Source organism: Strongylocentrotus purpuratus, unplaced genomic scaffold (assembly GCF_000002235.5).
Source record: "Strongylocentrotus purpuratus isolate Spur 01 unplaced genomic scaffold, Spur_5.0 spur5_scaffold_1, whole genome shotgun sequence".
In the NCBI taxonomy this organism is placed as follows: Eukaryota; Metazoa; Echinodermata; class Echinoidea; order Camarodonta; family Strongylocentrotidae; genus Strongylocentrotus; species Strongylocentrotus purpuratus.
Window position 1 is genome coordinate 52,875,831 of NW_022145594.1, and position 12,714 is coordinate 52,888,544.

Consider the following 12,714-nt stretch of genomic DNA (forward strand, 5'->3'; position numbering starts at 1 on the left):
GAATCCATCAATGGGTTCTTGAGATTTATAACGTGATCACAAGCTTTTTTTGAATACATAATGAGCCCTGTGACCTTTGACCTTGGATCTCATGACCTTAAAATCTAATCAGTTTATTGGCTTTGCAAAGTACATACATGACCCAAGTTTGGCAGGAATTGAACAATTGGTTCTGGTGATAACGCGATCACAAGCTATTTTTGCATATATAATGAGCCTTGTGACCTTTGACCTTGGATCTCATGACCCTAAAATCTAATCAGTTAATTGGCTTTATAGGATACATACATGACCCAAGTTTGACGGAAATCCATCAATGGGTTCTTGAAAAAAACGATCACAAGCTATGTTTGCATACATAATGAGCACTGTGACCTTTGACCTCGTGACCCCAAAATCTAATCAGTTCATTGGCTCTGCAAGATACATACATGACCCAAGTTTGGCAGGAATCCATCAATGGGTTCTTGAGATAACGCGATCACGAGAATGGGATGGACGGACGGACTGACAACCCAAAAACATAATATATCTTACTACTGCAACTATAAGGTTCATATTTATTGTCCATTTAAGCAATGGAAATTTGTTGTGTTACATGGTATTGCAAAATTATATATACACTCATACAAACATCAGTAAAATAATTTTTCAGTTGACTGCAGAAAACAAAATTAAACAATTAACAATCGAAACAAATATAGTCATGCATCAAAAATAATATAGATAAACACCAAGTGAGGTGGAATGACGATAAGATTTTACAAGTATCAATAATGTATTGCATTATTATCATTGCTATATAGTCTTATTATAAGCAAGTGGGTGCTGGCAACTTGCACGGTGATTTGTTAGATATGACATTCGCTCATACGGATAGCATATCAAGAATCACAGAAACTATGAATTTCCTTCAATTTAACACTGTTTCTCTACATATCATTAATATACCAGTAATAAGAATAAGAGGCCCTGAATAGATGAAGACGGTAGGATTGTAGAAGATAGGTAAAATTATGATTCATGATACAAATGTACTGACTTTATAACTGATAAACAATCTTTACATTCAACATTACCTGCCATATTCTCATATGCAAAGGCATAGCATCCAGCACCAAGAAGTTTGTTGCTCGATTCTGTAGGACTCTTCGCAGACCATTTTACCAATCCCTTTTCATTCTTCGTCTTTTGGTCCATGACTTCATATGTAGGTACTTGTCCCTCCGGAACGGTAGCCGCTAGTAGTTCTAACATAGGTTTGTTTATCACCCTATTTCTATGCACTCCTGACAACAAAGGAAAATGATTCAAATACAAAGATTTATATCTTGAGAATATTTCATTAGTAGTACAGACTGGCTATGTTCTTCCATATTTAAACGTACCTTCATTAACGTAGATTTTCATAATTCGTCGAAATATGCTTTCATATTTGAACCTGCTTATATATATTTGAGTATTTTGAATTGATTGTAAAGACTCTTTGAGAAATTCTGACATTTTATCCCTGCGAAAAAGGGGGCAATAGTGGAATTTTGCTTTTGCCATCATAAGTGGAGGGCCAAAGTGAGAAAAGAGGGGTTTGCCTGCCACTACCACACAAGCTAAGCACACCTTGTTTTATCGGTTTGTTGTCATATGGAAGAATTTCTTTTCTTGAATTATTGAATTTTATCACAAAACGTTATTTTCCAAATATCAAAAAAGTATGTTCACTAGGTCTGACACTGGATTCCAACATGTCAATGGAACCCCAAATCTCTAGCTGCATCCGATCAGCATGTTATCACATCAGACACATTCGTCAAATCCGGGATTATCTGACTCCACATGCCACGAAGCAGGCAGTCCATGCACTCGTCACGTCACGAATGGACATGTACAATGGACTGCCAGACACTCTCATCAAACGACTGCAGAAGGTCCAACACTCTGCAGCTCGGCTTGTCACCCGATCAAAATCATAATTTGATCATATGACTCCCGTTCTCGTGGATCTACACTGGCTGCCTGTGAGGCAAAGAATCAAGTACAAGGTACTTTCCCTGGTTTTTTAAATTAAAACCAACCAGACACCCTTGTACTTGTCAGAAGAGATCTTCTAGACCTGGTCTGCGTTCAGGGAATGTCCACCAGTTCCAGGAAGCTCGAACGAGGGAGTCTTGGGGTGACAGGTCTTATGTAGCAGCCCAGCGTTTGTGCAATGCACACCCTTCATACATCAAATCAAGCAAAAAGAATGAACTATTCCATAAGAATCTAAAGACCTACCTCACAAAGGAAATATATCACTTACTCTCATGAACACACTTGATGTCATTTCGATTTCTTACTGAATCTGTAATTTGCATTTGTCATTGATTTGTTGATTTATTATAAGTTTGTTAACTTTAATTTGTTTATTGTTTGTATTTGAAATTTTAGTAGTAAATCTTTTTTGTGCGCCTTGAGTGCCATTATAGGCAGATATGTGCGCTATCTACAAATCTTAAATTATTATCATTATAATATTATCCCCGCTGCGGAACACTTAGGTTCATGAGGCAGGTGTGTGGTAGTCGTGGGGTACTTAGGGCGCGTTCATGCTTGATTTTGAAGGCAGAATGAGCGATTTGTAACGCTCATCGTAAACGCTCATCGTAATCGCAGTTCCACGGTGCACTGTTCATGCTCACTTCTCCAGGCAATTCTCCTTGGGTGGCCTTCAGCTGGATTCGCAAACCTGTGTGCGCATGCTATGTAGACCCACTAGAGGTCAGTGCGTTGACCCCATTTAAACGCGTTTACAAATTGTAAACGCATCTTTTTGTGAGTTTACGATCGGCGATCGTGATCGCCGTTTTTCGGTGATTCTACAAAAGTGAGCATGAACGCAATCGTGTTTTAAACTAAACGCGTAACGGATGCCTGATTCTGGCCGTCAAAATCAAGCATGAACGCGCCCTTAGACCCATGATGCAATTCAGCCCCCAGACATTGCGGCTCAAAGTCCTTGCCTCGATCTCCCCGCTAACTCCACGGATTTTGGAGGGGCCAGTTTTCCCAGGCTCCCGAGTCTATGATGTAGAGAAATCTCAAAAGAGGAACGAAAGGGCTCCAAAATATGTTCCCGATGGAAATTACAAACATAAAATAAAATTCAATTTAGTGACATAACTCGCCGGGAAACACATATTTCCAGAGAAAAAAGCGTTGAATTTCGCAAGTGCATGAGATAGTCACTCCCTCAAAATGGCGATAAAGCGATAATGAGTACCGTAAACATGTGTGATTTAAACAGGCCCTCTATTAGTCTCTACACAAGACTCACGGAGTAAAATTACATACCTGAGATGATGTCTAGTGCGAGTTGCTCCTCCTCCATGCTGAACAACGCGTCGGCCAATACCAAGCGATGGTTGAAGGTTGAAGAGTGAACAGTGTCTCTCCATTTAAGAAGTACAGGCTTCACTTGGTTGCCTGGCTCAGTTGATTGAACGTCATCAGAAATACCCAGTTGTTTTGTCAGTTGTGCCATGTTAACTCGTTTCTCAACTTCTATCACGTCTCCAAGGCTGATTTCAAATCCTGTCATATACGAATACCCGTTTGTTAAAGGAAAAGGAATATGATTTTAATTCACCCCAAATTTTCTTGTTAGCGGCTAAAGAATTGCCTGGATTATGAAGCATCATTCTAAGGACCACACAAACGGGCATGGAAGGAGCTATTGTATCTCCTTTTCTTGGCACACTTAACACGTTTAAAAGGGTCAATGTCGCTAATCATAAGGACCCCTATTCATGATCTGAGAAAAGGGTCATTATTCATGAGGACTGCTATTCATACGAAATGTAATAGGAGTAGAGGGTCGCTATTCATAATATGAGAAGAGGGTCACTATTCATAAAACAGAATGAGGGTCGCTATTCATAATACGAGAAGAGGGTCACTATTCATAATACGAAATGAGGGTCGCTATTCATAATACGTAATGAGTGTCGCTATTCAATACAAAATGGGGGTCGCATTTTATAATACAAAATGAGGGTCGCTATTCATAATATGAGAATAGGGTTGCTATTCATAATACGGAATGAGTGTCGCTATTCAATACAAAATGGGGGTCGCTTTTCATAATACAAAATGAGGGTCGCTATTCATAATATGAGAATAGGGTTGCTATTCATAAAACGTAATGAGAGTCGCTATTCAATACAAAATGGGGGTTGTTATTCATAATTCGCAATGAGGGTCGCTATTCATAATAGGAGAATAAGGTCGCTATTCATAATGGGGAATGAGTGTCGCTATTCATAATAGGAGAAGAGGGTCGCTATTCATAATAGGAGAAAAGGGTCGCTATTCATAATACGAAATGAGGGTCGCTATTCATAATAGGAGAAGAGGGTCGCTATTCATAATGGGGAATGAGTGTCGCTTTTCATAATACAAAATGAGTGTCGCTATTCAATACAAAATGGGGGTCGCTTTTCATGATAGAAAATGAGGGTCGCTATTCATAATATGAGAATAGGGTTGCTATTCATAATACGGAATGAGTGTCGCTATTCAATACAAAATGGGGGTCGCTTTTCATAATACAAAATGAGGGTCACTATTCATAATATGAGAATAGGGTTGCTATTCATAATACGGAATGAGTGTCGCTATTCAATACGAAATGGGGGTCGCTATTCATAATGGGGAATGAGTGTCGCTATTCATAATACGAAATGATGGTCGCTATTTGTAAAACGAAATAAGGGTCGCTATTCATAATGAGAGTCTCTATTCATAAAAATCAAATAGGCCTAAGCAATAAACAAAATGCTTATAACAAAGGGAAATATTGGATGGAGGACACCCCCACAGTCATGGGGTAGCTGTGGAAGATGTTACCCCACCACCCTGCCTCTGACCGATCTTATTCAGGCTGTATGCTACTGAGAAGTAGACCAAGCAGGCCCATTATCATAGCTATTAAAGGGCAAATAAACCCTTGTAATTAATTGATTTGTATGAAAGCAGAAAAATAACAGAAACAGAATGGCAAAAGTTTGAAATGAATCGGAACAATAGGAAGGAAGTTATGAATGTTTGAAATATGAGATCATGAAGTCTATGCGAATTTCAAATTGGTAGTTCCATCAGCGGATTGTGATGTAGGACGTGGATAACTCTCCCAGTTGCTGTGTACAAAAATATCATTAATTTCTGTTTTTCTCAGAAGTTACTTCTCCCTTAGGGCACTACTCAAAATATATTATAGACAGCGTATTAATATAGGTCCTCTAAAAAGATAACCCTCCTGAGCGATGATTTTAATTTTTTTTAATTTATATCATTACATATGTTAGAACAGATGGTAATTTGCTTATTTGAAACCACTCAAATTCAATAGTTACCATCCATTTTGATTATTTATGAGTCCATAAAAAGATAAATCACTGCCATGTTTAAGAGAAGGTGTAACATTAATAGAGCAATCAAACCAGAAGTGAGTTCCCACAAATTTGCTTTATGCATTATGCATACTAATAATGAAAATAATATATGTTTCTTTTAAAATGCTTTAATTACCATTAACTGACCAACGCGCTTACGGTGTTATCATTATTCTGGTCACTGGATTCAATCACTATTCTGCACATCACATATTGCACTTACTCCACTCCCTGGGGAGCATTCAAGTTTGTCACTGTTTACGGGCGCGTACATGCTAATCCATCAACAATGTCGTTTGCATCTTACCCTGTACCTATTTATCACCAGGGAACAGAGGAGAAATGTAGATAAAAGCCTCGCTCAAGGACACAAGTGCTGTGATGGGGCATGTACCCAGCATGGACACAATTTTTTTAAACCAGAAAAGCAAAGCATTTCCTGTGATTAAGCCACTCGACTACGATATCACCACAAAATACCTGGGGGTCTCAGTGAAATATAAATACTGTAAGCATGCTTGACCAAGAAAAAGCGTATAAAGGTGCTGCATTAATTGCGGGGGTTCACAATTTTGGGCCATTTTCAAGAAAAAGGGTATTTTTTCAAAATGGTTCAAAATCCTGGTGCACGTGCCGGTAGGCCCTTTATGCATTTAGGGGTATTTTTCTAGCCCTCAGGGCTAGACCGGGGGAAGAAAAAAAAGGGGTAATAATTGCCCATTAGGCCTAACGGTACTGGCCGCTGCCTGTGCCGCCGCCTAGCTAGTTATAGACAGATGATAGACGTGGGGCGCTCTGTCATCTTTGGATATAGTGTGGACAACGGCCGCGAGAGGTAGCTTATATATTTAGCGCGAGTCAGTAGCATAGCATGATAAGCATCAATTGCATGCACCCATTGGCCCGAATTCACAAAGGTGGTTTTAACCCAGGCTAGATTTAACCCAGGCTAAATCGCGTCAAAATACGTCATAACCCCGAGCTTCAGACCATGGGTCATTATTTTGGTATTCACAAAGGAAGTTTAGATTTAACCCAGGCTAAATCGCGTCATATTACGTCATATTTTTAGCCTGCTCAGAAGGGTGGTTTAAACAGCGGGCTAAATCTAACCCACGGTTTAACCCACGGTTTAACGCGTCATATGACGTCATACCAGCGAGCTTTGGCTTTTTAGCGCAGACGACCGTACAAATTTTGTTGACAAATTTGTGGTGAAACAAAGTGAAGAGACCTTCACAAAGTTGCTGTTTTTTCAACTGTGATAGCCTACATTGTAAGTATTTTTTAGTTATCCACAACATATTTGTACCATATTTTCAGCTCAGCTAAAATGAAAGCCCAATTGAACATGTTTTATGTGCGTAAAAAGTGCACGAATAATAATCTTCATCGTAAGTTGCACAGCCTTTGCGAACATTGTCGCAGAACCTAACGCAGCTCGGACCCATGCGTGTGTATTTGTGTTGTGTTGTTTATGTAATCCTGCGAGGCAAGGCAATTTCGCAATAACTGCGAATGTGCCAGCTAACAATACGAAATTAGTTATAACATCACAAAATTGTGTGATTCGGGAAGAAAAGTATGTTAATCATGACATTTGAGACATTCCTGGCCTCGGGGGGGGGGGGGGTAACGACAGTTCCATTTGTATTTTCTGCTTTGCTGATGATGCTGCTTCTCATCTGACTAACGGAGGAGAACGAAAAATGCCGAAATGAAAATGAAAATTCTTCCACGCTGATGGATTTTACTAGTCTATTAGTCGAGGCCTGGTCTAGACCTTGATCTAGACTAGTCTCTAGTACTAGGCCTACACTGACACTCAGGACTGACTGAATAAGACTTGAGCTCGATGTCGGTGGCAGTGACGTAGGCCTTGGGCTAGGCTAGGTTCTAGATCATACTAGATGATAGATCTAGGTCTAAAGTCCTCATGCAGTCTCAAGAAATTAGTCAAAGCACGCCAAACCCATGGCATGAATTTATGAAAAGTATTGTGTAAATTATTGTAAAACATGTAGGCCTAAAGTTAAATCTAGACTAGACTCTAGATCTACTCTAGATCTAGATCTAGGTCTAGATCTAGTCTAGATCTAACTTGGGTCTACTCTAGACCTAGAAATCTAGTCTAGATCTAGAAATCTAGTCTAGACCTAGATCTAGACCTAGTCTAGATCTAACTTTGTTAGATCTAAAATCTAGTCTAGATTTACTTTTAGAAATTGAAATGGAATTATTGAGGTACTTTATGCGAAATGCTAGAATATTTTGAGGACATCTGTTAGAGAACCTGTTTTAGTATGTGAATAGTGGTTTAAAGTCTTATCGGTCGGTTTTCAGTTGCAGTCTCTACTTGTAGGCGAGTAATTAATAACACAAATATGCAGGTACGAAACTGAACAACTGAATCTGGACTTAGCAGACGACGGTGAACTAGGTGGAGTAACCAAGTGTACTGAGCGCGCATGCTCAGTTCAATGCTTCAATTCTGCGCATGCTCAGTTTATTTTTTTGCTCTCTTAGGCATGCTTAAACCGTGGGTTAAACCGTGGGTTAGATTTAGACCATGGGTTATCTAACCCACGCTTTGTGAATACCGAGCGAGGTTTAAACCGTGGGTTAGATTTAGCCTGGGCTAAATAACCCAGGGTTAGATTTAGCCTGGGTTAAATCTAAACCTCCTTTGTGAATTCGGGCCATAGAGTCTTATTATATTATTATGTATACCGGTAGTAGAATAGTACATGTAACTCTTCATTGTACATTGTGTACTTTTTGTAAACACTACAATATAAAATAGATTTAAAATGTGATTCTTTTTTTCAAAGAAAGGACTTATGTTGGCTGTGCATTGAACCTATTTGGAAGTGTACAGATTCATGTTATTGCTTCTCTATTGAAATACATTTTCACATTGTGAATTTTACATCAGAAGCACAAGTGGTGAAGTGTGACGTCATCAAAAATCTATTTCTAGAATTTCTCAATTTTTTCTTCATTTTCTGAAAGAGCATCAAAAATAATGTCCAAATGTCGAAAACCAATTGAATATGTTAAGTATTGGCTGAGATATGACCATCTGAATAAAAAGATTTCCTATAGGAGCTCAGTATTATATTGGTCTGGCTCGTAAAGTTATGAACCAGAGCAAAATAACACTGATGATGCTCTTTCGGAAAATGAAGAAAAAATTGAGAAATTCTAAAAATAGATTGTTATGATGTCACAGCTTCAGTACTCTATATAATTATCAAAGATAAAATGTAAATATATATACTTTAAAAAAATAACAAATATTGAAGGCCATGTGTCGCCCCCCCCCCCCCCCCCCCCCAGCTACCCCATAACTGTGGGGTGTCCTCCATCCAATATTTTGATTTGTTATTAGCATTTTGTTTATTGCTTAGGCCTATTTGATTTTTATAAATAGCGACTCTCATTCCGCATTATGAATAGCGACCCTTACTCTCTATTATGAATAGCGACCATCATTTCGTTTTACGAATAGCGACCATCATTTTGTATTATGAATAGCCGCCCCCATTTTGTATTGAATAGCAAACCTCATTGGGTATTATGAATAGCGACCTTCTACTCCTATTATGAATGGCAACCCTCATTTCATATTATGAATAGCGACCCTCATCTCGTATTATGAATAGCGACCCTCAACTCCATTTATGAAAAGCGACCCTCATTTCGTATTATTATTAGCGGCCATCTTCTTGTTTTATGAATAGCTACCCTCTTCTCGTGCTATGAATAGAGACCCTCATTTCGTAATATGAATAACGGTCCTTATGAGTAGTGACCCCCAATGTGAATTATGAATAGCGACCCTCATCTCCTATTATGAACAGCGATCGACCCTCATCTCATATTATGAATAGCGGCCAGACCCCGTTAAAAGCAACATTTTGTACAGGATCTCCCCGACGTAACCCTCTTCGTCATTGTTATGGATATAATTAGTTCTACTGAACGCGGTTGTGCATTATCGCAATAATCAGAAGGAAGATTAGCCTGCAAGTTCAGTGTTAATGAATAATTGTTTTGCTTTTTTGCGGACACCATAGGCAGCAAGCCAGATGCCGTCTACTTTAGCTTTCTGTCCGGCTGCAGTTACACAGTCGATCGTGTATTGCGCCATAGCTTGGAGCGGGCGGGCTGCATGCAAGGATGAGGTAATATTGCTTTATAGCCATAGCCTGAAACTTATATAGATCTAGATCAACCGTAGCTCTTGGTTGGTGAGTTATGAAGTTTCTTCATGAGATTGACAAAACTTCATGTCAACAATTAACAATATAACACAAAAATGTCAGTAAAGTAATTGTACTTAGCCTAGTCCCATATATGTACACATACGTCCTGTTAGTTTGACCTGTTTTGACTGCCATTTTTTTTTTTACTCTTGTTGCGCATAGCTAGGCTGCACCCAGACTTTTTGATATTATCTCTTCCGAAGATACTGGGGTCTTTACGCCAGCAAATACGGTACTTGTTTAGGTGAACACTGTTTTAAATACCCGTTTAGGGTGTGAATTCGGGAAAAAACCATGCAAAATCCTCATTTAGGGTCTATATTGGCTTCAGAAGAAATCCTTTAGTGGGTGTTTGGAAAACCTGCGGCCACGCATGCTTACAGTATTTCTACATGACTGCATGAGACCCCCGGGCAAAATACTTGAACAACGCGTGCATACTATCGCCCTTCCTATGCCACAATAAGATATTTCCTATTCATCTGTGTCTTAAAGAACATGGATAACTGAGAAGATTCAGCACTTACCAAAATATAGTGCCCTTGCCTCTTCAGAATACCCTGCCTGTTTTAAGGGCGTAATCATTTTCCCTCGTTCTTTAATGGACACCTGCTTTATGATATTAGCAGTGCCCTGTGTCAGAACGGAAGGTCTGATGATGCGTCTGTAAGAGTTAAGCACTTGATCGCTGATGTTGAGAGCTTTGGCGAACGGGTACACGTCGGCCATGATGAGGCGAAAGGCTAAATCAATCAGCTCTACATCGAAGATATTGAATGGTTTTTTCATGGCAAGAAGGCAGGCTAGAAAAGATAATACATGTATAAATCAAGTAAGTTGCATTCTTATTTGTAATCACTTGAAATATGATCTGCTTGCCTAAAGTTCCCAAATCAATATCTCCTTCCTCATAATAACTATATTTCATACAGAGGAACATGATCATAGACTATGGTAGAGACAATACATTACTGTATATTATCCTCTGTGATTGTCGACATTGTGTGCTCACTTTTTATATTTTTATTTTACCATTTCTTGTTCTAAAATGTATTACCTATGGTAAACGATAATATTAGGGTTCATTTTGATGAACTTCTACAAATACCATTTCTGGAAGTCGGAGGGGGGGGGGGGGGGGGACGTCAACATATTAAAATACCCAAAATCAAAAGCCCCATAATTATATTCAAGCAGGAGAATGTGCTCCAACATTGTTAATTTAATATATCTTGTTCTAAAATAGATTAAACACTATTATTGGCATTATCCCTTAAAAAGACCCTTTTGGGAGTTCTAAAAGACAAGGTGCCATCCGACATAATAGCATGAGGTGCCTTACCATAGTGTGGGTGTTCATTCTCCAGAAGCTGTCTTAGAGTTATTCTTGGGGTACTTGACTTCTTTTCTTTCTTAATTCTTTCAAATTCGAAGTCCAACGTTGGTTTCAGAACATTGATTATTTCGCAAAGTAGTTCTTTTCCATCTGGAGATTGTTGTTCTGGGACTGTCACACCGTATTTCTTACAGAAGGCACATAGAACTGCGGACCCAGCGTAACGGCCAATGCGATTGAGTTCGTCACGTGATATAGATGTGACTGTAAGGAAAATTATTTTAAAATAAAAACACGATCGTAAAAAACTTTGCAGAGACTCCAGAGCAATTTCAGTACAAATTTTGCTGATGTTTCAGAAAACAATGTTTTAAAGGAATTAAACGACATTTCTGCCAAAAAGGCTACTGGTCCAGATGAGATCCAAGCATTGTTTATAAAAATGACTTCACCATATATTGCCAAACCCATGTGTCATATTATAAATATGTCCTTGAGTCAAGGAATTGTACCACTTCAATGGAAAATATCACGTGTAACTCCCATTTATAAAAAGGGAGATAAACAAGAAAAAAGCAATCACAGACCAATATCGGTTATTCCAGTACTAGCAAAAGTTTTTTTTTATTTTCAAGTAGATATATGAATTTTTAACTGACAACAACTAACTATGTGATAATCAGTCAGGTTCTCGGACAAAACACTCAAAGACTACTACACTTATAAATGTCAGAGAAGATTTATTTGATAATATAGACAAAGGGTGCACAACAGAAATTGTTATGCTCGATTTACAAAAGGCTTTTGATTGCATTGATCATCACATCCTTCTGCAAAAATTATGTGTTTTCAGTATGTCCGAAAAAGTTACCAAATGGTTTGAATGTTATCTTATAGGGAGAAAGCAATTTATTACAATGAATGGTATAAGCTTGAATAATAAAGAACTTACATACGGAATACGGCAAAGTACTATCGTAGGACCCATGCTATTTTTAATATACGTGAACGACCTACCAACTACAGTGAAGCATTCTAAGGTATTAAAGGGATCGTTTAACAATGTTAAATCTGAGATACACGGCCCTACGTGTTATCAGTGTCTGTGATGTGGTGTAAAATTGAAGCCCTAAACAAATTGCGCTTCAAAATGATCAAGAAGTGCCTCAAAACAGTAAAAATCTTTGAGTGACCGGTTTTACCATACTCGTTTTCCCCAATAGACTGTAGTGTTATGAAAACCGTCAGGCGAACGGTTTTCAAAATTTGTAATTTCAATCATAAATATCTTGATAATCAGACAGGCGATCGGCTTGTAAAAGTCATGGGGTTCCTGACTGACCTAAAGGTTTATAATTATCATTGCATCATGAGCTAAATCCAGAATTTTGTTTCAGAATCTGAGACAAAGTTACCGGATCCCTTTAATGTATGCAATACATGTATATATTTCAGTAGTAGGCCTACCGGTAATGATATTCAAGATTTGACAACAACGTTAAACAAAGACCTAGAATCCGACCTAGAATCCGTATGTGAATATCTAAAATGCAACAAATTGAAATTAAAGGTTAAGAAATGTGAGTTTCCTGTTGTAGGTACCAGAAGTAATTTAAATAGACTTTACCCTAATATACATCTACTAGTAGAGAGTAAACCCATTCCGATGGTTTCATTGTGT

At 38.4% G+C, this 12,714-nt stretch overlaps 1 protein-coding gene across 1 annotated transcript in view; it reads right to left on the reverse strand.

The window, feature by feature from the left end:
• The window catches only part of LOC100891521, a 38,519-nt gene that overhangs the window by 17,135 nt on the left and 8,670 nt on the right, over positions 1 to 12,714 (reverse strand). The window contains exons 5-8 of the mRNA XM_030978939.1: positions 11,040 to 11,297; positions 10,225 to 10,500; positions 3,331 to 3,570; positions 1,080 to 1,289 (exon numbers count right to left, since the gene is read on the reverse strand). Of these exons, the coding sequence (XP_030834799.1) occupies positions 1,080 to 1,289; positions 3,331 to 3,570; positions 10,225 to 10,500; positions 11,040 to 11,297 (984 nt within the window). The remainder of the gene's footprint in view (positions 1 to 1,079; positions 1,290 to 3,330; positions 3,571 to 10,224; positions 10,501 to 11,039; positions 11,298 to 12,714) is intronic.